Source organism: Rattus norvegicus, chromosome 10 (genome assembly GCF_021556685.1).
Source record: "Rattus norvegicus strain SHRSP/BbbUtx chromosome 10, alternate assembly SHRSP_T2T, whole genome shotgun sequence".
NCBI lineage: Eukaryota > Metazoa > Chordata > Mammalia > Rodentia > Muridae > Rattus > Rattus norvegicus.
Genome location: NC_141543.1, coordinates 67287548 through 67312099, shown reverse-complemented (window position 1 = coordinate 67312099; position 24552 = coordinate 67287548). Strand labels below are relative to the sequence as shown.

The window sequence follows — 24552 nt, the reverse complement described above, 5'->3', positions numbered from 1 at the left end:
TGCCATGGTGCAGCCTGGAGGCAGAGGACACCCTGTCAGGGTGGAACATTAGCAAAACATAAGCTTGGGCCAACCTTCAGGACTCTTTGCAGATGAGGACCAGTTGTCCAATAAACTCTCAGAAGTGATTAGGGGTGAATGAGATGGCTAGATCTGAAGGGCCTGAGCCTGTTGAGAGCTCAGAAATCGAATCTACCTGAGCTTTCAGTCACAGCTGAAATTCACTCAGAGTATACTGACTCATCCCTTCTCACAGAAACCCTTTGCATTTGGCTGCTATTATTATCCCATTTTGAAGGCAAAATAGAGGCACAGAGAGGTTACAGTGATTTGCCAAGGTCACACAGCTGATAGGAGGTGGAGGCTGGGATTCAAGCCAGGCAGTCTGGTTCCAGAGCTTGAGTTCTTACCAAATGTTCCGCTGACTCTTACCTTCCAAAAGGATGACTGTGAGTCAGCTCATATGACCTCTCCCAACCCAGGAGAGGCAGAGGAAGGAGTGAGCACACAAATGCATGTTAACCTACCAGTGCTGGAGAAACGGCTGGGGAGAGTGCTGTGAGCCATGTGTGTTGGTAGCCATACTTTGTGCTTTTGTGGGAGTGTGGGGTTAGGGAAGCCACTGTCTGTGCACTTCCCACCCCTCCCCTTCTCCCTCCTTGAGTGGTTGTTTCCTGGTGGGGGTGGGTTTTGCATGGAATGCATGCCTAGACAGCTTGCCCAACTCTGTGGAAGGGCCCTGGGCTCTCAGGAAGGAGTCCAGATCTGGGGCTGGGAGTGAGTGGCAGCCACAGAGGGAGCAGGCTGTCAGATTGGGGAGTACAGCTACCATGTGTGAGGTCTGTCCTGTTGTGCCTCTGTTACACTTGGCAGTATGCTCACTACCCACACAGCATGCAGCTGGCCTTCTTGGGCTCTTTCCCAAGGCCAAGACAGTAAGAAACAAGAACAACAGTAACTTCAGTGAATATAATAGCCAGCCCTGTCACTTGTTACATGCCAGGCTTTACCTAAGCTAACCCATTCAGTGGCCACAGAAACTCTGAGAGTGTGAGTGCTGCTGTTATCGCATTTTATAAACACAGAGAAGTTAAGCCGTTTACCCAGAGTTACAGTTAGTGGTGAATTCAGGTAGCCTGGAAGTTTGTGTACTACCGTGTCCTCTTGCGGCTCCTGGAGAAATACCTGGGCATTGTAGGCTTCCTCCCACATTCATTTCTTTCTGAGAGGCTGGGATGTGTCATTTACCTGCCCATTTACCCCCATGTGTGAAATGCATTTTCATTATTAGGCAGGCTGAAGTTTTCGTGCCAACAGGGTCTGTCATTATCTTCATGGCCAGGCAGGGAAGGGACAGTTCTAGCTCTCTATGGAGCAGAGCTGGCTGACCTAGAGCAAGGCCTAGGAGGCCTGGTGTCCCTTGTCTCTTGGCCTCTTGTTCTGGCCTGTTGTCTGCAGCTACCCTTGCTGTGGCAGCCAAGCAGAGGCATTTGAGTCCTCATCGTGTCTGGTCTTGTGCTTGGTTCCTGATGGAGGCTACTGTCCTCTGGTTGTGAGGCTGGCATGTCTTACTGCCAGTTGAAAATGAAAAGATGAGGCTCTCCAGGCTGAGTGGGGACCTAGGTGCAATGAGAGAGGTGAGGCTCAGCGCCAGGGCAAGAGATGTCATGGGGAAGTCCTCTTCCTTGCCATAGCCCCTAGACCGCTCAGCATCCCCCCGGAGACACTGCCCACTGCCATCAACCTGACGTGGAGTTGGACTGAGCTCTGCAGTGGGAGCCTAGGTGCTGCCTGAAGAGAGAGGGAACACTGGAATTAGAGCCCACAAATGCCTGGCAGCCCTGCTTAGAGCAGAGCCAGGATGTCTTGTGCCAGGATGTTGATCACAAAGCACGATGCACTCAGCTAATGAAACCTGCCTTTGCCACTCGAGAGGGTATTCTTGCCCTGGTGCTTTTTTTTTTTTTTTTTTTTTTTTTTTTTTTTTTTTTTGGTAATTTAAGGTTTTTTTATTCTTATGTTAATGTTATTTTTTTTCTGCATGTGGAGCACAACATGTGCATGCAGTGCCTGTAAAGGCCAAAAGAAGGCAACCCTGTGGGTATTGGAATCGAACTTGGGTCCTCTGCATGACTAGCAAATGTTCTTAACCACCAAGCCATCTCTCTAGCCCCTTGTAAGGGTTCTTGCCCCTGGTATTGATCCCTCTCCTTCTTCTTTTGTAAATAGATATATTTTATTCAGGCATGGTAGTACACACCTTTAATCCCATCATTTTTGAGAGACAGGAGGACTCTGTGAGTTCCAAGCCTGCCAGTTACATAGTGAGACCCTGTCTTTGAAGAAAAAAAAAAAGATTTTACTTTTTGGGTAGTATGATATACATGTATATGCCTTTTAAATGTGCCATAATTTTAAGTGCACAGTTCAGTGAGCTTAAATACACTCACATGATTTTATGACCACCGTGTATGACCATCCCAGGCTGTTCTCATTCTGCAGAGTGAAATCGTCCCATTAATCAGCAACATCCACTCCCTTCTCCTAGCACCAGCAACTCCTGTTTTTACTTTGCATTTGCACCATGGGGTGCCACATTTATTTATTGTATTTTATTTATTCTTGTGACCAGCTTATTTCATATAACATAATATCCCCAGGGTTCATTAGGACGATACCATGGGCCTGAATTTCTTTGCATCTTGGTGTGGAAGATACTTCATTGCTTATAGGTCACATTGTTTATCTTTTCACTCCTGGGGACCTTGTGTTGCTCCCACCTTTTGGGTCTTATGAACCTACTTTCCGGCGCCCTTCATCTGTCGGTAGACTGTCCTTGGATGTCAGTCTGGGCTGCTCTGTGGACCCGGCCTTCAGGAGATGGAAAAGAGTGTGAGTGCCATGCGTGTGGAGAGCCTGGGTTTGTGACATCAGCTTCTACTAAGCTAACACAAGCCTGGCGTGGCAGTGTGTGCTTAAATCCCATCCCAGGCAGGCTGGGGCATGAGGATCAGAGAGTTCAAGGCCAGCCAGAGCTACATAGCTTCTGGATAGCCTGATCTATATAAACCCCATCTCAACAAAGCAAACAAAGCAAACTCAAGATTTGAGGGCTCCTGGAACCAGCACTTTCTGAAGGACATCCCAGAACAAAGTGTTGAGTTCCTCATTTTCTCAGCAGGAGCATGTCTGTAGTCACCTACCGGGGGCTGGCTTAGGAAAAAGGGAAGCGTGGGCATGGCACCTGTGAGCCTGGGGTTGGCCAGATAGGTGATCGCATACAAGAGCTGGATTAGTTAGTGTCCTTGGTTATGTTATAGGACCAAGCTAACCCTTGAAGCTCTGACTTAACACAGGCAAGGCTGCCTCTTGTTGACAGGTCCTTTGCAGGTAAGCAGGGTCCTCTGCACCATGTGGTTAGCTGGGGACTTTGCCGGATGGAGACTTTGCTGTCTGAAGCCATGGCCTCCAAGGCTCACAGCCTCATGGTTTCTCTCTGCCTCAGTCTAATGTCCACTTAAACTTTGGTGGCCAGTACTACTCACAAGGCCTTGTCCAACTGCAGAACAGTTGGATAGAGTGGTCCTTGGTGGACCCAGAAGGAGAGGAGAATGGGATACAGTTGAGTGCTAGTCAGAAGGCCCTCAAGCTTGCTTTGTGGCCAGGGTGGTCCTGGCATGTGAGTGTGTGTCACTGGGTGAGCTTTCTTACTGTCATTGTCTCATGGAATACTCACAATGACATTATCATTCCATTACACTGTTGGGAAAGCCACAGCTCCAGGCCACAGCCCTGACCAAGGCCACCTGCCTCAAGATGGTGGCTATGTTTTCTGGCAAGTGCTCACTTGTGCTGGAGCTGACCAGAGTAATAGATGTTAGAGGTGAGCAGGGCCACAGGAAAGAGTGGGGGAACACATGTGTGTCCACCTGTGCATAAGGAGATGGGCTTGGCTTTTCCTGGGCTCAGACCTTGCCTGGCTTTGCCTCTGTGGCCCCAGAAAGTGATGCTGGTATAAATTCAAGTGAGTTCTCTTATCTCTTTGAAGGGGTAAAATTACTGTTGTGGCATTGGGTGAAATTCGAGGGGCCTCTTTTAGTTCTACTCAGTAGAAAAAAGGTGTTTGAAGTGCTGGTAACTGAATTCAGGTGTGTGTGTAAGCTAAGCGCGTGCTCTGCACTAGCCACAGCCACAGCTTCTGTGGTGGGGTTCTAAGGCCTGGGGGCTCCGGGTAGAGAGCCAGCAGCTGGAATGCCAGAGATACAGTGAGGTCTCCCGTCCACACTGAGTGGAAGTTCCGGGGTGGTGTGAGGTGTGCAGGAGTGTACAAGTTGGGAGTGCCTTTGTCCACTTCTGTAGGGAAGTATGGAAATGTGGAACCATTTACCTTTGGGGATTCTGGTCCTGGTGGCTGCCGGCCCACAGCATTGTTCTTGAACTCTCACCAACTCCTCTACGCCTTGTGTTACTTTTCTCTGAGCTGTGCCTTACTGCTTCTCAGCACCAGATTGAGAGTCGTTTCATTTTTCATGAACAACCTAAGGACTTATACTTTATGGGAGAGGGCTCTGAGGAGACCGTTGCAGGCAGGTGTTAAGAGCCTTTGGATTTGAAGGATCATGGCAGTCATCCCTGTCAAGCCTCTGGCTGCTCCCCCTTTTGTGGCTTTGTGGCTGAACATTTCCTACCGGGGACAGGGAAAGACAGAAAAGGGCCTTAAATGAAACCAGTCCAGGTTCCTTACTTGTTATCAACCCCCGAGACAATTAGCACTGACAAGGGTTAGAATTCCTGAAGATTGATCAGAACAGCCTCCTGGCCCCTACACCTTAAACAATCGAATCGGTCGTTCTGAGGAGAGCTTAGAAAGCTTTTTAGGGACTGGTGTCAGCCAGCCAGTGACTTTCCTGCACAAGTGCTGTGTGGATCCTGTCCTCAGTGCTAAAGTAACAGGGCTCACCCACCAAAGCTGTCTTTGCCCTCTAGTCTCCTGCCACCTAGTGGACAAACCAGAACATGCCAGTCAGAACGTGCCAGTGGAAGCAGACACAGCAGTTCACTGTACAGACAGACCCTTTACTGTCGTTGCTACTTTGGTCTCATTGATGAAATGATTTATTGTCTGTGAAATGTCCTCCTTATCGAGTGTCTCTCATTGTTCTCCAGGATATAATAGACACCCCAGTTACAAATGAAGAAGAGGAGGTGCCAAGAGAACGAACAGCTTGCAGAAAACATTGAGCTAGAACCTCATCTTCCAAAACCCTGGCTTGGCCTCAGTCTCAATAACCAAGTGATAGGCTCCAGTAATGGAGCTGGGGGTCAGCTCCTGCCCCTGCATTTAGCACGTGATATCTTAGGAGGTGTTTGTTGACTGGCCAGATTATTCACACATCCAGTAAGCTTCTCCATTATGAAAGGAAGGACATGCATTCGTTTATATTATTCGTCTGTCTTATATGCTCAGTGCACATGTAACTGCCTTTCTTGCAGAGTAAGTGGGGTGGGGGTTTTCGTTTGTTTGTTGTTGTTTTTTTGTTTTTGTTTTTGTTTTTTGTTAGGCGGGATGTTGCATGCCTATAATCTCAGCACTCAGCAGGCAGAAGCAGGACAACCATAAAACCAAGTGCAGTTTGAGCTATATAATGAAACCCTGCCTCTACAGAAGAGATACAGGAACTGAGATGGCTCAGCGTGGTACGAGTGCTTGCTGCATATGCATAAGGCCCTGAGTTTGATCCTTCCACCCCTCCTGTAACCCTAGCATGGTAGTGGTGGGAGTGGGGTGGGGTGGGGATTACAGACAGGAGAATCTCAAGAGCATGGTGGCCAGTCTAACAGAAAAATGGTTAGCTCCAGGTTCAGTGAGAGACCCTGTCTCAAGGGAATAAGATAGAGGAGAGGATAGAGGTACACATGCTTGGGTACCTGCCTGTGTGTGTGTGCACGCCTACAGACACAGGCATATTTCAGAGAATTTAGGAATTTTAGTTTGCCTAAGGAGGAAATTATATCAAGCATAAAAAGAAATCAGACTTGGTTCAAAGAGCAGGCTTTAAGTTGGATTCAGTTGTTTTATTACCCGATGGCCTTGGCTGACACCTGCAATTTCTTTGAGCCTCAGTTTATGCCCCATTTATGTTCAAAGGGGTAGATAATGCAGGAGAAGTAGTGCTCTGACAGCCTGTCTAACTTGCAAGGATGCATTGAGCTCCTGGCTGTAGGCTTGCTGTGTACACTGGAAGTGGTGTGGATTCCAGTCAGTGTTCTGTCCATCCTCAGAGCCTGGAGACTGGTGAAGATGTTCCTTTTTCTCCCCTGAGCCAGTTGACACACCTCCGTCCTCATGTCAAGACCTGAGATTTCTTTAGTCTCTGACTTGGGAGCCCTGGTCTTCTCCAGTCGGCCACGGTCTCTGCCTCCCTTCCTTCCCAGAGGAATCCTGGAGGTGGATGATCAGATCACCATCCCCATGGCAACCAAAGAGGTCCTGCTGCACTCCCACAGAGGGCCTTGAGTCTGTTCCCAGCAGTGGGGGTGGAGCCAGATTGGAGAACTCTGGTGACATTAGCCACACACCAAGCAGTGAGCTGCCACGTGTCATTGGCCAGGTGACTAGATGTCCCTGTGTTCATTTAGTGATTGGATGAAGGTGGGAACCATTCTATGTTCCAGATAATTGCTGTATGCTGACTAAAGGGACCTGGGTGATGGGGCAGCTGCTGAGGCCTGGACTTGCCTGGAATCACCCAGTTCTTGGAAACATAGGTTTAGGCCTAGACTCTTTAACTGCCAATTTGAAGCCTGTCATGGACTAAACCTGGCTTTCTCACCTGATTTTGTAGTTTAAGACCCAGGAGATCCTTGAGGGTATTTGGTACCAGGGATGCAGTCAGGGTTGCACTGATAGTAGCTATGTTGTTTATTTAGTGCTTGCCCTGGGCATTGAATGTATTTTTCCCATAACATGTCCATGAAAACTTATGGCACTGGGTTTAGTGGTGTGCACCTAGAACCCCACCAGTTGTGATCATGGAGGCAGAAGGATCAGGAGTTCAAAGCCAGTCTTGGCTATATAGTTGTTTGAGGCCGGCCTGAATTACATGAGACTTTCTCAAAAGAAAAAAGGATCTGTATATGTGTGTGTGTGTGTGTGTGTGTGTGTGTGTGTGTGAGAGAGAGAGAGAGAGAGAGAGAGAGAGAGAGAGAGAGAGAGAGAATTCACAAATTGGTGAAGGTGCTCTTTAAAAAACCTTAGGGGTTGGGGAGAGGTGGCTCAATGGTTAAGAGCACCATTGTTCTTTCAGAGGACCTGGATTCAATTCCTAGCACCCACGTGATGGCTCACTGGCATCTGTAATTCCAGTTTTAGGTGGATCTGATAACCTCTCCTGACCTCCACTGGTACCAGGCATATACACGGTACACATCCATACATGTAGGCAAAATATACATACATATAAAATAAATCCTCAGTTGGTAGAGTGCATCCCCTGGGCTCAGCCCCCACCACCGTGTACGCAGATTGAGGCAGTGCATACCTGTAATTCCAGACCTCAGAAAGTGAAGGCAGAGGACCAGAGGGGCTTAAAGTCATTCTCAGCTACATAGAAGGAGATTACATGAGACCCTGTCTCGAGAGGAGAAGGAAGAGAAAAACCGAAGCTCATGAAGTATAGATATTGTTAACTACCTGTTTTACAGATGGGGAAACTGAGGCTCTGCATGGTTAAGTAGCTTGTCAAAGGTCCCCTGGCTGGTAAGTAGGAATATTGAGGCTAGAACTGGTATCCGATTCTGTAGCCGGTGCCCTTGATTACCACATTGTTCCAGCCGGCCCCCTCTCTCTGTTTGTGGGCATCAGGTACTGAGAGGACATGACTTCTGCCACGAGAACCCCTCATCTTGATGTTAGGCTATGACCAAGGGCTCTGAGTGGTATCATGTCGATCAGCATAGGCCCTCTGGGCTCTGCAAGTGTCTGCCCTCTACTCTCCTGTGCTACCTCAGCCTCTACTCTACTAAGTTCTTTAATGTTGTTCTGACAGACACTATTGTGTGGGCACTGTCCTTATCTTACAGAGAAAAACTCAAACTCAGGCTGTGACTCAAAGGAACCAAAAGCCAGCCAGCTGGTAATCTGCATCTGGTGTTTAAAGCCAGGCTCCCAGCTTTGTGGCAGCCCAGGTTTGGCATGGGCAAGAAGACACTACATTATCTGTGTGCGTTGGGAACTGGCTTTCCGTAAGGCTGAGGGAGCCAAGGACAAGCCAGTGGCAGAGGGGGACAGGAGGCTATGGAGATTATGCTTGCTTGTGACTCGAGGCTCCTATAAAGACTGTCAGTCTCAGAGCAGATGGTAGGAATGAGCTCTGGACACCCATGGGCTGTGCTTGCCCCCAGGAGGCTGTGGACAGAAGCCCACTCCTCACTGGGACTCAGAAGCAAGCCCTGCGTTCGGAGGACTGGGCAGACATCCAGAAGACACTGTCCATGTGGAGCAGTGTGGTGCAGGGGATTGTGGGCTGCTGGGTAACTCCTTCCCGACAGTCCTCTGCATCCCTGCCACCTCTGGCATCCTGGTCTCAGAATGGTGACTGGCCCAGATGTAACCTCTGGTTCTGACGTCCTAGACCCCTGTTGTGCTGTCCGGTTTCAGGACTGGGAAATGGCTGCCTCATTCAGCAGGAGGAATGGTCTAGCATCTGGCAGAGAACGAGTCTGTTCTCTGGGCCCTGCTCCATTGGTGTGGGCCTCAGTGTAGCCTTTTGGCTCTGCTTTATTTAGTTCACCCACCCTCAGCTCAGAATCTCTCCTGGCCTTTTTTGTGGAAGAGTCACACTCCTTCACTGTCTCTCCTCGTTCTCCTTGCTGATGAATTTGGCTTTTACTTCCCCCTCCAAACATGTTCCAGAATCCCTGGTGTTCCCCCTGTTCCCAAACCAGGGCACACATCCATCTTGATTCTCTTCTGGACCTATACAGCTCTTACTCTCCAGATTTCAACTTTATATAGCTTCCATGACAGCCATTCATTATCCATTTTAGTCCTCAGCAGCCCCTTCTTAGACTTGGGTACCTTCTTTGCCCTACTGACTCCCTCCTCCTTCATCTAGAGTGATGGAGTCTAGCCTCACCCATCATCTGTCTACCTTCTTTCTCTGACCTGTAGGCTGCTGGCACCTGTTCTCAACACATCCTGGGTCCTGACATTGTCTCCCACATATGAATAGACTAGAAATGTCCGGAAGGTCGGGTCTTTTTCCATGTTGGGATTATATGAGGATTCTCACCCTTTTTTGACCATTCATTCATTCATTCATTCATTCATTCATGAACTCAGCATGTGCTGTGATAGTATTGTAAACACTGGGGAATAAAATGTATAAGAGTACATATCCTTCTGGAATTTACCTCCTCATCAAGAGGAGACAAGGAATAGTAAGAACCTCAGAATACATGATCTAACGCATTAGAAGCTAGAGTAAGAGGCATCAGGCCTATGGGGGTGGTTACTGCTTGCGATTTTAAACTGCATACCTGGTGGAGCTGCCCCTCAAAGATTTGATGTCACCAGGGGTTCACTTTGGAAAATTGGTGACATGCAGGACATGGTGGCTCACAACTGTAATTCTAGCACTCAGGAGGCTGAGGTGGTGGCTTGCTGAGATTCGAGGCCAGTCTGGGATGTAGTGTGAGACCCTGTCACAAAACAAAGCAAAAAACACAACAAGAATACATTGCAGGGACCCCGGTGGGGCTAGGCCATCTAGGTAAACAGATAGCTAGCATGCATGAGGCCCTTGGTTAATCCACGCAGTAAACAAAAAGAAAAGCGTAGGGTACACTGTAGGGGGAAGGGCAGGAGCAGGGAGACCCATCCAGAGGGCGTTTCTCTGAGAATATGTGTCACTCAGACTAGGTAGTAATGCCGAGAGGGTGACTGTTCCACAGGTGGAGCCAGTGGTAATTTCTGGAGTGGGTGTGGGTGTAAGAGAGGTGGGATGACTGACAGGAGAGTGATACCTCTAGGTGAGTGGGTGAAGATGTGGTATGGCACTTTGGTTAGACATTTTTACATTGGGATGCTTCTTAGACATTGAACTTGAGCAGACAGGTATGTCTATGTAAAGGAGGGAGACGTGGGCCAAGATTCATCAGTATGTAGAAGATATTTCAGAGTAGGAGACTGGATGAGGAGGAGACAAATTGGGAGAAGTCTAAGTTCCAAGTCCTGGGCTAAGGAGGCAGGAGCACTGTGCCCTGGTGCTGAGATACAGTATTGGGTAAGGAAGGAGTTACCACCCATAGAACAATTCCTGGAAGCCAAATGGAAGGAGGAGTGTTCACCACCCCCAGTGCTGCCACGAGTTAGGGGTGAGCGTCAACAGTGCTTTGATCCAAGTTCCTTTCCTCTGGATGGTCGGTGAGAGTTCGTGCCTGTTCTTCTTGGGCTCTAACTTGTTCCTCCCCAGAGCATGGGCCAGAGGTGAGGACTGACCCTGGGCTGTGGAACATTGTGGTTTCAGCCTAGTTTCCATCTGGTCTCTGACAGCCTAGCAGTTACAGTTGTTCCGTGTAATACAATAGGAGACTAGGATTCTGCCTTGTGTCAGGTCCATGTCTGATGTCCCATCCTGCTACTGTCATTCCAGAGCATATGATCTGGCTCTCGTGGCGTGTGTGGGATAGCAGCTGAGCATCTTCTGGTTGGTTCTGTGATCCAGGGTCTGGCTTTGCCTCTCCAGAACAATTATAGATTGGAGCTCTATGGGTAGGACCTTGCTTGCTCTCAGTCCATACCTGCTACACCCGAACCCAGGGCCTGTACCCAGGAACCTGTCCCCACTTCTGTCTGTGGTACCTTTAGTCATCCAAGCTAGAGGATCCCCTTCCTGGCTGCACTTTGTATAATACCTTCCACATCCGGTCTGTTTTTCCCGTGTTAACTGGCAGCGCCATGGGCATCTACGGAAGGACCTTGTTCCACTCCAGACCAGCCCCTCCGATGTGACTGGCTTACTGTTCCTGAAGCCACTTTGTTCCTTTGGCTTTAGTGGTTCCCTGATACTGACTAGAACTGACAGTAGTACAATCTGTCTCTCCACAGCCTGATCCCCCGGACCTCAGCTTTAGTTCAGTCCACTTACCAGTGCTTCAGCATGGGGGCTCTCCTTCTACCATTCCTTCTCACCACAGGCTCTTTCTTTATTCTTAGCCATCCTCAAGAGCTGTCTCCTGCTCGATTTTTCGTGTCATTGTATGTCCAAATCACATGGTGGAACAGCATTGGTCTGAGCATTAAATTGCCATGTTTAATCTACCTTGGACAACCATAAACTCCCTGTGCTGTTATTACCTCAATTGTAAATGGAAAAGGTACAATTTATGTAGTTCCTAAATTCCTAAAAATTTTCCTTAATAATTATTATTACTATATATTATATATATATCATAAAAGTATATATTACATATACTTATGTATATGTGTAATATACTATATATAATTACATATAATAATTTATTACTATTATTATTGTTATTATTATTTTGTTTTTTGAGGCATGGTTTATCTCTATAGCCCTAGCTGTCCTGGAGCTCACTCTATAGGCCAGGCTGGCCTTGAACTTAAAGAGATCTTATGACCTTTCACTTCTGTCTTAGGGTTTTACTTCTGTGAACAGACACCATGACCAAGGCAAGTCTTATAAAGGACAACATTTAATTGGGGCTGGCTTTTCTTTTTAAGATTTATTTATTTCACTTTACATATATGAGTTCACTATAGCTGTCTTCAGACATACCAGAAGAAGGAATTGGATCCTACTACAGACAGTTCTCAGCTATCGTGTGGTTGTTGGGAATTGAACTCAGGACCTTTAGAAGAACAGTCAGTGCTCTTAACCACTGAGTTATCTCTCCAGCCCCAAAACCACTTTTTAAAGTGTACCAACCTTGGGTATCCAACTGAGTGAACATTTCCACGTCTCTTTATTCCAAGATGTGGATCAAGATAGGGAGTGTTCCTATCACCCTTGAAAGTTCGCTCATGCCTGTCCCAGTCAGCACACTCACTGCCTGTGTCCAGCCCTGGGTTTCATTTGTTCTTAAGTCATATGTGACAAGTCCAATGCTGCGTGCTTTCATATCTGACTGTTTTTGATCCACATAGTATCTGTAAGACGAACCTTTGTGGATGAAATGAAGTCGCCCCTCCAGTGTGTCACAGTGCAACACAGTGTATAAGTGTTGGTCACAGGAGCTCCTAGGGCCAGCAGGACGGCTCTCTGAAGACTTGATGTTGCTTTTGTCGGATTGATGGTTAGGTCTGTGCCATCCTCTATGCTTCTTCCCTGCCCCCACCATACCCCCATTGGTTTCCAGGTAGAAAATAACTTACTTATGGTTAGTCTTGATGTCACCCGTGCTGGGATGTCAGGACACTCTACACTTGCAGTTATATCCTGTACCTGCAGGTTCTTTAGGATCTGCAGAAGAGGAAGAGAGGGCCCCATCACTTTTATCAGCATCTGCTTAGAGCTTGGGGCACTCATTGTGTCTGTCTAGCCGTACCCATTGGTCTTTGGTTCAGGCCAGCTTCAAGACAAGATTGTACGCACTGATCTCCTGCCATTTGGGCACTTGTGAAAGTAGGAGTGAGGGCTGGTGAGCCACGCTGGTTTGAACTTACCTTTTGCTGGCCAGTTCTCTTCATTGCTTGCATTTGTGTTTGAGGGCCTGTCCTCTGGCTGATCTCAGTATATTGACTTCATCACCTGGTACTCCACATTCATGGGTAAAGTCTTCTCTGGGACACAGGATTATGCCTGCGTGCGACATCCAGAAGCGTGTGTCAGGAGGAGCTGCTGAGAGGCAGCTATGCTCTGTGACACCATGGCTGGGGTCTCTGGGCTAGCGGGCTGACTCAGCAGAGCTCCAAGTCCTGACCAACTTCCAGCCTGACTCAGGATCTAGTCTGTGCCCCCTTCTGTCATGCTGTTCCCCTCACCTCCTTGCTCACTCAGTGTTCCAGCCATGGCGGCTATTTATAGACCTGTAAGGGGCCCTGCTGTTTCATACTTGTCCCATTGCCAAGTCTCCTCCTTGCCTAGAACTCTGCTCACGGCCCCCACCCACCTGGCAAGCACCCACACATCGTTCAAGAGTTAATTAATAATATCAACAATAGCAGCTAAGATTTATTGGACCCTTACTATGTGCTAAGTGCTTCACACATATCATCCAGTCGAGACCTCCCAGACCTGGACCTCGCTCTCCCTGTCCATAGTCCACTCAGCCAAGCATCTGCTCAGAAGTGACTGCCTACCTAGTGCTGGGCACAGAGAGGCTGAAAACTGAAAGACAGCGGATGGAGTCTGTCTTCTCCATCCCATGCGCTTAGAAAGTGGTAATCCCTGGCATGTCTGGTCCCCTCACCCCTCTTCCCTGCTTCACCGTGCCTGGGAAGTTTTTATTGCATGCTAGACTTGTCTTCCTTTACTGGGATGTAAGGGTGTCACTTAGAAATGTGTGCGTTACACGTGGCAGAAACCTGATCTGCTAGGGCTCTCATTTCCTACCTCTGGGGAAGGGAGGCGCACCGTTTTCAGTTGGCTCCATAGCTCACAGCTCACACCGTTATCTTTGCTGCCTTTTCAGTTTTTCCTCGCAGCAGCAGCATGGCTGTTGTAGCTCCTGTCATCACAGCTAAGTTCAAGGCAAGTAATCAAGTCAAACGGAAGGCCTTCTCGCTGGCCAGAATGGTACTTAGCGGTCACTTCTTACAGGAGAGGCAGGGAAAGTAGGCATCTTTCTGAGGCCAAGGTTTGTTTCAGCTTCAGATAAAACCAAACCGATGCAAGCAGGGAAGAAGAGAGAATACTAGATAGAAAACGAGCGGGGTTTGCTACTTCCTGGGGAGCAGAGACACCACAGTTAATTCCTCTCAGGTTTCCAAACTATCATGCTCAGTAATGTTTGCTTTTGTTTTGTTCCTTGAGGGTGGGTGGGTGGGGTACAGGGTTTTACTGTGTAGCCCAGGCTGACCTTGAATTCTATGGCACCCAGTTTCTGTAATCATGCTGTGTGCTGTCTCCCAGCTTCTGTGTGCGTCCAGATCTTCCTGGTTTTTTTTTTTTCTTTCAGACATAATGCTATGCTACTGTTATTAATCTCCTGTTTGACTTACGTGATGGTGTATGTCGCCCACATAACATTGGCTGATTGTATATTAGTCTGTCTTGAAGATATATCCTAATTGACTCATTCAGTTCTCTATGCTTACTCATTCAGATTGTTTTAAATATATATATATATATATATATATATATATATATATATTTTTTTTTTTTTTTTTTGGTTCTTTTTTTCGGAGCTGGGGACCGAACCCAGGGCCTTGCGCTTCCTAGGTAAGCGCTCTACCACTGAGCTAAATCCCCAGCCCCAAATATATTTTTGCAACCATAAATAGCCTTGAAAGTCTATTTTAAACAATTTTTTATTTACTTGTATGGGTGTATTTTTTGGTTGGTTTTGGTTTGTTTGTTTGTTTGTTTTATTTATGTTGTTTATGTTTTTTTTTTCAGACAAGGTCTCACTATTTGCTCTGGCTGTTCCAGAACTCTCTATGTAGACCAGGCTAGCCTGGAACTTACAGATGTCCACCTGCCTCCGTCTCCCGAATGCGGAGATTAAAGGCGTGTGCCACCACACTTGGCCTTGTATGGATGTTTTGCCTGCATATGTGTCTGTGCACCATGTGGATGCCTGATCCCTACAGAGGCCGGAAGAAGGGGTCAGATCTCTGGGACTGGTATGGTTGTGAGCCACCATGTGGCTACCAGGAGTCAAACCCGGGACCTCTGGAAGAGCAGTCAGAACTCTTAACCACTGAGCCAACTCCCTAGCCCTATACAAGTCTGTTTCCATGAGTATTCATAACTAATTGTATATTATTATCTCAGGGCACAGTTTTGAATTATGCTGGCTTCAAGCTGTGTTGACTGCTAAACTTTCTTGTACCGTTTACCAGATAAACTGAGCAGAGTCGTGGTAGTGAAGTACTTGTTCCAGGAGCTCCGAGAAAGTTCTCTGTAAAGCTTTGGACTTTATTAATTAACACTGTCATTTCGTGGTGCTGGCCTTCACCCTCAGGGCCTCGCGCATCCCAGACAAGAAGCCTACCATTACTTTTATGTTCTCGTTAATTTGATAGGAAAATTACACTAAGGGGAAAGGAGAAGTAGTTTGCATTTTCTTTGATTGTAGTGAGGTTAACCTTTAAAGAGAGTATCTCTGACCATTTGCCACTCTATTTTAGGCTTTCTTCTTCTTTTCCTTGCTCGTTAGAATATGGCATAATTATCTTTTCCTCACCTGCTTGTAAAGGTGCTTCATCCTGGTATCATGTGAGGAACACATAGGAGAGGGTACAGCTAGCTGCCTTTGAGGGCTAAAGAGGTCCCACTGATGGGCAAAGGGCTGAGCGCAGGGCTTCAGGCACCACAGCAGCAGGTGCAGTGGTGTGTGGAGGGGGCCTTCACATTATCACAGAAGTTGGTGGTTTAAAGCCAGAGAAAGTTATCTCACACTCTGGAAAATTATAGGCCTTGGTGTTGGGATGCACTTCCTTCAAGACTTCAGGGTCCAATCTTGTTTGAGCCGGTTGCTCACGTTCACAGGGCCTTCGCTGCGTCTTCCCTTCTGGTTCCTGGGTTTTCATCCAAGATGCTCTTATTTTGAGATCCTCAACTCGATGTCCTCTTCAAGTATCTTTTTTTTTTTTTCTCCAAATAAAAAGGGTTTATTTGGCTATCTTGACTCTTTGGCTATCTCTTCAGACAACCGAAGAAACCTGGAGATGATCTGACTGTGCAGGGCGTTAAGAGACAACCATAAAGTGGAGGCGGATTTGGACTACAGAGATTCTTCAGCTGATAAATTTAGGCTGGTTGTACCATTGAAGTTAGTGGGGAAGTATGGAGTCTTAGACGGGGGCTAGGCATAATTGGGTTGTAGCTTGGCTGCTCTGGGGAGAAAACTGGCAAGGTGGGGATTTGAGGAGATTTCACTGAGAGTGGGAAGGAGGAGTCTGGAAAGACTTGGAAGTCTCCTGTCATCTGAACAAACCACAGGTCAAGAATGGGGATTGAAAGATGTGTGTGTGCCCAGGAAATAATCAGAGACAGAAATGCTGCCCACACCTCTCTGTGGAGCACAATAAACAAACAAAGGAAGCAAATCCCAGACAACCCTGACCCCACCCCTATCATTTTATTATGAGGAATATCAGACATGGAGAAAATGTGAGGGTCTCGCACACTGAGCAGCCCCTTTCCTGTTAGCTAGAGTCTGCACTCACCACTTCCCCCAGCTGCTCCCTTCACATCTATGCATCTCCCCACTCCACTCCCTCTTCTATCGCACGTATTTCAGAATCACAGACGATTCTCCTTCAGGCAGGCATATCATTAACAATTTGGTGAAGTGCATAAAGCTTAACCGTACTAAGGTTTGGTAAGTTCTAGTGAGTGCATCCGTGTATGTCAGATCCCTGTTAAGATAAGAAGTGATTCCACTGACCCAGGAAGTTCCCTTGTGTGTCCACACCCCATTCCCAGAGGCCAGTGTTGTGACAGTGTTTCCAAACATGGGTCAGGGTTGTCTGTCCTAGAACATTCTCCGAGCAGAAGCATTCAGGCCCTACACGCACCTCTAGCTCCTTTTAGTTAGTGTAGTAGCTTCAAGAATCTGTTGTATAGTTCCTTAGCGTTGCCTGGTGGCAGTCTGTCTTAACAACAGCAGTTTTTGAGAGATGGATGTCAAAGATTTCACCAAGGAGACAAAAGGGTGAAAGTGGTAGTGGTTCAGATAGCATGAACTTCTCTGTCCCCCAGCCATTTCTCCAGCCCCCTATTATTACTAAATTATATGTGCATGGCGTGTTGTATGCTTGTTAGCGTGTGTGTGTACGTGTGTTTGTGTGTGTGCATATGCACGTGCACACATGCCTGTGTGTGTCAGCCAGAAGTCCAGATTGAACTTTTTGTTTGTTGCTCTTCACTTTTCAATTTTTAAAATTTGTGCATCCACCCCCCGCCACACACACACCCAGAGTGCGTGTATATGCCAGGAAATAGCATCAGATCCCCTAGAGTTGGTTGTGAGCTCCCTGACACAGGTCCTAGGAACTGAACTTGGGTCCTCCTACTGGAAGAGCAGTGTATACTCTTTTCCACTGAGCCATCTCTCCAGCTTCACTTTTAATTTTCTTTAAAAAAAAAAAAGATTTATTTATTACATATAAGTACACTGTGACTGTCTTCAGACACACCAGAAGAAGGTATCAGATCTCATTACAGATGGTTGTGAGCCACCGTGTGGTTGCTGGGATTTGAACTCAGGACCTCTGGAAGAGCAGTCAGTGCCCTTAACCACTGAGCCATCTCTCCATCCCCACTTTTAATTTTCTAAGACAGGGTATTTCTGAACCTGAAACCCATCAATTTGGTTAGATTTACCGGTCAGTGAGCTTCAGGGATTGTCCTGTCTCCATGAACTCCCTACCTCACAGGTATGTGCTCCTGTCCCAGGCATCTTATGTGTGATGGAAATCTGGACTTGTGCCTTCATGCTTGTGTAGCAGACACTTTCCCAACTGAGCCATCTCTCCAGCCTCTGTGACCAAAGGCAACCATCTTCAAAGTCTCTATACATGTCCACCTAACACCTTAAGACAGGCAGGGTCTATGTACTGCAGGCTGGCCTTCAACTTGTAATGATCCTCTGCCCTGGCCTCCCATGTGCTGGGGTTACAGGTCCAGGTAACCAGACCCAGCTATCCCACTTGCTCATTAGTAAGGGCTTAATCACTCGCTACTAAGAAACGCAGTCTCTTCACTAGTGCATTTGTCACTAGTGCCACTGCAAATACAGTGGGATTTCTGCTACCGAGGGGGGAAGTGGAGCTGGCTGTTAGCAACTTCATTTCTCCCTTTCTTTTGTGGCCGGGTCACATCCACTATCCACTTAGTGTTCCCACCTGAGTCCTTGATGGACCAAAGCCTGTCTGCCCAGTGGGGTTCCTTTCCAGCCTTTCCTAGAGGGTTGCTTTCTCCTTCTTTTTCTGTATCTCTTCTCCTAATGGAAGTGTTCCAGACTCCCAGGATTTTATGAAAGGCAGGAACAAGAAAGAAACTACCTAGCCATAGTGCAGAGGGCACTATGCCAGTCCTCATGTCTGTATCCTGTGCTCCCCTCATTGGCTAACATGTCCCATGAGGGCCAAAGGTAGGTGCTGGGATTTCTTTAGAGTGAGATTCAGAAGGGACAGGACAGTCCTTAAAGACTTAGGCAGACCCAGGTTAGAGCCTTTCCACCATCTCAGGCAGAAGTCTGAGGCTCAGGGACCTCATCTGTGAGAACTGCCTTGGAGAGGTGCTTAGGTGGAGTGCACACCAGGGGAAAGGTTGGCAGAGACCTTCCTTTCCTGTGGAAGATGCAAGGAATTGCATTAGAGGCGAGCTAGGCTATCTTCCCTTCTGGTCTTTCTGTGAACCATGCCTTTGGGTAATACATTCATTTCTGTAATGGTACGATACAGGTCAGGCTAGCTGTTGGCTAAGGCAAGTTCTACCATAGTTCATTACCAACACCTTTAGCTTCAGCATGACCAAGGAGGCCCAGAGCCCCTGGAAGAATAAAGAGGTCTGTGGATCTTTATGTATGTGCCCTTCCTGAGGAGATATAGCCTGTGTCCCCAGATGGCTTAATGGACATCAGCTGAGCCCTGGGAGAGGAAGTCAGCAGAAGCAGGTGCAGAGAGCCCAGGGGAAGCTATCAACTGCCAACAGCCAGATTGGACTGAGTGTAGCCATGGCCTGGCGCCCCAGTGACCTGGTGACACCATTCTCAGGCTTCTGGCTGCCTGTGGGCCGGTGTGTTGTGACAGAGAAGGAGGAGCCAGGGCCTCCACAGAGAGCTTGACTCACTGGGGCCTGCCTGGCTTGGACCTCAGGTCTGAGGTGGATGGTGCATCTCTCTACTCATTCAGTCTGCCACTCCAGCTTTCTAAGAGCCTGCTGTACATCAGGGAGGCCCTGTGCTGCTGGTACTGTAAACTGGGTTCCGGGGGAACATCCTGGAGGGGGTGATGTCTGAGTAGATAATGGGACAGATTCAGCCAGGCTCTTCTGACATACTGGCCACCATCCCAAAACTAGGCCCCTTCCAAGGTTCAGGAACCACATGGCAAATTCCTGTGTTTTCAGCAAGTCCCATGTGCAGCTGGACACTGACTGCCACCCGTGGTTCCAAGGTTCCTTCTTGGCATTCCTCTGTGAGACATGGTGCGTGTTCCTTCTGGACTTTCAGAGGCTGTACCCACGACCTCTTCTCACTGATGACTCCTTCCCAGACCAGGGTTCAGGACGAGGAGACTCTTCCACCATGCTTGCAGCAACCTATACTCTGAGACAGACTGATAGTGGGCCAAAATGTTGGAGACAGTAGCACCCAGCTCTCTGGCCAGTTGCTGGCTAAGAATGATGCCCCAGGTCTTAGTAAGGCTATTCTCTGAGCAAAGCCTAGAGGTACCATCCTGTTCCATGGTGGCCTACCCTACTGCCCCCAGGAGGGTGTCTGTGTGGGCGCTGGCCCTTGTGTGGTGCTAGGAACACCGAGGGGTTAATACAGCCTTACTTCCTGTCCCCTTCCCTCCTGCCTGCCCTGAAGGAAGTTGTGTTGGAATTACAGACATAAATGCTGGCTTTTGAGAAGCATGCTGCTCACCAAGTCCCTGCCAGGCCTGGGCACAACCCTCTCTCCCACGCCTGCCTGCCATGGGCTCTGTCCTGCAGGCAGGTCTGCATTCAAAGGACTGAGGGCCTCCTAGGGTCCACTTTCTGGGCGCTCCCTACCCCAAACCTACCCTGTTCACCCCCCACGGATCAAGCTCAGTGTACAATGGTACCCAAGGAGGAGGGACCGAGGAAGTGACATCGCTTGGCCCGCCCCCACCTCCTTATTCCCTATAAAAAGCAAAATGGTGACTCAGAGAGAAGAGTTGGAATCGTCCTGCCTCCCGCTCCCACTGTTAATTTTTAGACGTGGAATTAGGCAGGAGGCAAAGGAAACACAGCTCCCCTTACGCAGCTGACATGCTATTAGGCGGGTGGAGACAGCAGAACCGCTCCTCCCCGACTCCCAGCAGCCTCTGACGGACTCAGCAGAGCCTGTGCCTGCTGGAGCTCCCACCTCCCTCCCCAGGCTGTATAGCCCCTGCCCTGGCCCAGGGTGCATGGTGCAGCAGGGACCATGGCAGCCGGGGGCCGCCGCCGGCGCCCACTGCGCTACCAGTCCCTGGCAGCCCTGGTGGAAGACTCTCAGTGGCCTTTCTTGTTCCTTGTCTCAGACTTCAGCTACGGTGCAGAGGACTACGACGCAGAGGGGCATGAGGAGCAGAAGGGGCCCCCCGAGGGCTCGGAGACCATGCCATACATCGACGAGTCACCCACCATGTCGCCCCAGCTCAGCGCTCGCAGCCAGGGCGGTGGGGAGAGCATCTCACCCACCCCACCTGAGGGGTTGGCACCTGGGGTAGGTACTCCTGTTTTTTTCTTCTGGGGAGGGGAGGTAGAAAGATATGTACAAGAAGTGGGCCAGGATCTGCTTAGGACAGTGTTGGCAGTGAGGCTGGGGGAGGGTGGGTCTGGACTTGGGTCTGGACTTCTGATGCCTGTCATCTAGGTCCTCCATTACCTGCTGCGCTGTGTCCCTCACCTGTTCCCCGCTCTGTCGGCTGTTTGTTCCTCTGCTTCCTGGATACTCTCGCTCCCTCTCAGTCACCTTGGTCTCTCAATGGTTTGCAGAGGGGGCTCTGAAAGGACCAGGCTTCTCTATCTGGCTGGATATAGATGGCCTGTGGGACAAGTGCCCCCACAGAGCCAGTATAGCTCTCAAGCTCCCTGTTTGTACATAATGTTTCTGTAGTGTTCCCCAGGATGAGCGTCTCCAGCTCTGTTCTGTTCCACAGGAAAGGAATCGGCCTGCGTGCCTAACTTCCTGGCTGCCAGGAGAGGCAGGAGCTGTCCTCTCAGAAGCCTTTTGTAAGGAATATTAACTATGCGTTGATAGGGCAGGGAGACAGGGGTGTGTGGAGAATTGTAGTACTTAGGATTAGTGCTGTTCCTAGTGATAGGGATCAGCACTGGGCCCAGCTCATGAGTGCACGCATTTGAAATACGTGAGCAAGCCAGGTGGAGATTCCTTGGGGCTCTTTTCTGGAGTTGGGGAGAACCATAGCCATTTGTTTTGGTGGAGGGAAACTCAGTTTCATAGGTCCTTTTGGTCCAGCTTGAACAGGTGTGTGTCTTGTGCGGTTCTCTTTCCTCTCCCTGAAGCCCCCAGGGGAGCATCAGAGATGCTATGCAATGCATTTCCCTTCTCTAGGGCCTAATACCCCCACCCACCTGGAGGCTGCCTGGACTCTACCATTTGGAAGAACCCCTGCTCCTTCCCACCCTCTGCAGGATCTCACCCCCTCTTCACGCACTGGGGTGGCTGTTATAGCCTTTGGCAACAAGGGCCTTGGCAACCAGCATCCCACTTGGGGGGAAGCCACACTGTTGCCGTGGCAACAGAGGCCTAGGCAGAGCTCAGTACTGCCAGGTGGTGCAAGTTTGAGAAGGGATGGTGGGGGGTAGGTAGGAGGTGGAGGGGATGGGTGTAGGTGTTGGCCAGCTTCAGGCTCCCCCACAGCCAGCATTCTTGGGTGCTTGATGCCCTAAGGAGGGGTAATGGATTAGAGACAGCCATTTTGACCACATATAGGCAGGGTGTTTGAATCAATGGGGGAGCGGTTGTTTTGGGACCTGGACTCAGGCCAATAGGAGCAGAAAGGAAGAGAGAACTCTGGTTCTCTATCATTGCCTTCCGGTTGTAGAGCAGTGGGGTTCAGATCTCCCCAAGGGACTTAGCCTATACCCCTCTGTAAGCAGTGCAGGATAATGCCCGTTGTAATCCCCATGTGGGGCCTGGTCTGTGCAGTCTCCCCCTTTGGTTCTACCTCTTGTCTCCCTTCCCCTCCTTCCTCATGCCTGCCTTCATCCATAGATACCTTATCCATAGATACCTTATCCATAGATACCTTCATCCATAGATACCTTCATCCATAGATACCTTATCCACAGATACCTTATCCATAGATACCTTCATCCATAGATACCTTATCCATAGATACCTTATCCATAGATACCTTTATCCATAGGTACCTTCATCCATAGGTACCTTCATCCATAGATACCTTATCCATAGATACCTTTATCCATAGCTACCTTCATCCATAGATACCTTATCCACAGATACCCTTATCCATAGGTACCTTCATCCATAGATACGTTTATCCATAGATACCTTTATCCATAGATACCTTCAACCATAGACATGTTTATCCATAGATACTTGGGTTTCCTGGTGAAATATCCTGCCCGTGCTCTTTGTACTGCAGGGCCATATCCCTGCCTGGGGCTCTTAGCTTTGGGTAGCAGCTTCACTTTGTACCATTGTTCTTGATGGTCAGAAGGGAATAGCTTGAGTGGGAGATTTCGAAATGTTAAATATTTACAGAAAACAGTCCACTGGAGTACTTAGGGCTCTCAGCACTGGTTTTCACACCATTGATAGGTGGAGGGATTACTGATGCCAGTTAGGAATGGCTGAGGCAATTCTAGCTGCAGGATGCTGTCTGCCCCAGCTGCCTCCCCCAGCTATAACCCCTGCTGCCTTCCTGGAGCTCACAGCCTTTCTGCTCTTTCTGTTGGGTCACTGGCCCCACCTAGTGGACTCTGCAAGTATTGCTCTTTGCAATGGGGTGCCTGGATTGTGCAAACCCTGCTTCTGAGTTCTTGTGATGATCTGTTTCTGTCTTTTTAAAAGGTGCGTGTCTGTCTGTCTGTGGCTGTGTATGTATGGCTTGGTGTGTGTCTGTGTTTGTGTGTGTCTGTGTGTGTGTGTCTGTCTGTCTCTTTGTGCCTCTCTGTGCGTCTGCGTGTGTATCTCTGTGTGTGTGTGTGTGTGTGTGTGTGTGTGTTTGTGTGTGTCTGTGTCGGTGGGTATGTCTGTCTCTCTGTCTCTTTGTGTATGTGTCTCTGTGTGTGCATGTGTCTCTCTGTGTGTGTCTGTCTGTGTTGTGTGAGTGTGTACGAATGTGTGTGTGTGTGTGTGTGTGTGTGTGTGTGTGTGTAAGGGTTCCTGCTACGTAGCCGTGCTCGTTTGGCCAGGCAGTCTTTTCCCCTGCCAGGCTTCCTGTTAGGAACTTTGGAACAGAGGGGACTTTTGGACCAAATCAGACAATTGTTTTAGATATTCAGATATCTAGCTCTTGGCACAGCCTGGCAGCTAAACTTTCCACACCCAAACATGCAGCCAAGTTGTATCTGGGAAGGTCAAAATTTGGTTTATGTGTTAGAAAAACAATGCAAATGGTGTGTGTGCAAAATTCTGCTTTCTGGCTACAGGACACCAAACAGGGTCATTCAATGGAGAGTCAACATTGTAATCCTAGTCCAAGTCCAGAGGCATGAAAATCAGGTGAGTCAAAGGTGAAAGATTCTAGGTGTAATTAAGCTCAAGAACACCTAGTGTTTCAGGGTCCAAAGTCTGGAAAAGACTAGAGTCCCAGCACTAGCAGGCGTATGCAGGTGGAGCCCCTCTGTTTTTATTTGAAACAGGATTCTGTTTTTGAGGCTGTCCTGGAATTTACTTTATCACCCTGGCTGGCTTGACACTCATAATCCTTCTGCCTGTGCCTCCTGGTGCTGGGTCATGCATGCACCACCATTCCTGACTAGAGAGGCAAGGCCAGCTCACCTTGGGGAGGGCATCTGCTTTGCTCAGTCTGTCGATTCAGATGTGAATCTCATTGAGAACCATCCCACAGACCCAGGATAATATGTAGACACCTCCTGGTCCAGTCGGGTTGGCACATAGAATGAACTGTCAGTGGCCTAGAGACCGGAGATAACATAAGCTTTGGGAAGATGAAATTCTGCATTCTGGCTATAGAACACTGAGTAAGGTCATACGTACAACGGAACACTATTTCCTCGGCTCCTTAAGGGAGCTCCTCTGAAGGGAGGCTGTGAGGAATGGCCAGGGATTGTTCACAGGGAGGGAGCCTTATAGCATTGAGTACATTCAGTCCCAGCACTCAGGAGGCAAAGGCAGGAGAATTGTGGTTTCTAGGCCCAGACTGGGCTGCATAGTAAGCACCTGCCTCAAAACAAACAATCCTCACAAAACTTCCGTCATGGGCTGGGACCCGGAACATTGCAAGGACTCGAATCTGATAAACACATGCTGGAACTTGGATCTGTTTGCAGCTCACCTCCTTTCTGGGTCTGTCCTCCCAAGAGTGAAAGCCTCAGCCAAGACTGTACGGTGATACTTTTTGTCTTGGCTTGTGCCCCAGGGGTAACAGATGAACCACAAACCCTGCTTTGCAGGTCTTTCCCAAGCATAGGCTAAGCATGATGTCCTGGCACAGGGCCAGGGTCA

The 24552-nt window shown here is 48.6% G+C and overlaps 1 protein-coding gene across 6 annotated transcripts in view; it reads left to right on the top strand.

Annotated features, from left to right (window-relative positions):
- The window catches only part of Abr (ABR activator of RhoGEF and GTPase), a 199111-nt gene that overhangs the window by 86856 nt on the left and 87703 nt on the right, over nucleotides 1-24552 (top strand). For 3 of the 6 annotated variants that reach the window (XM_087570574.1, XM_087570576.1, XM_087570575.1), the window contains 2 exons: nucleotides 20411-20595; nucleotides 23514-23586. In XM_087570574.1, the coding sequence (XP_087426700.1) occupies nucleotides 20411-20595; nucleotides 23514-23586 (258 nt within the window). 6 annotated transcript variants of the gene reach the window in all.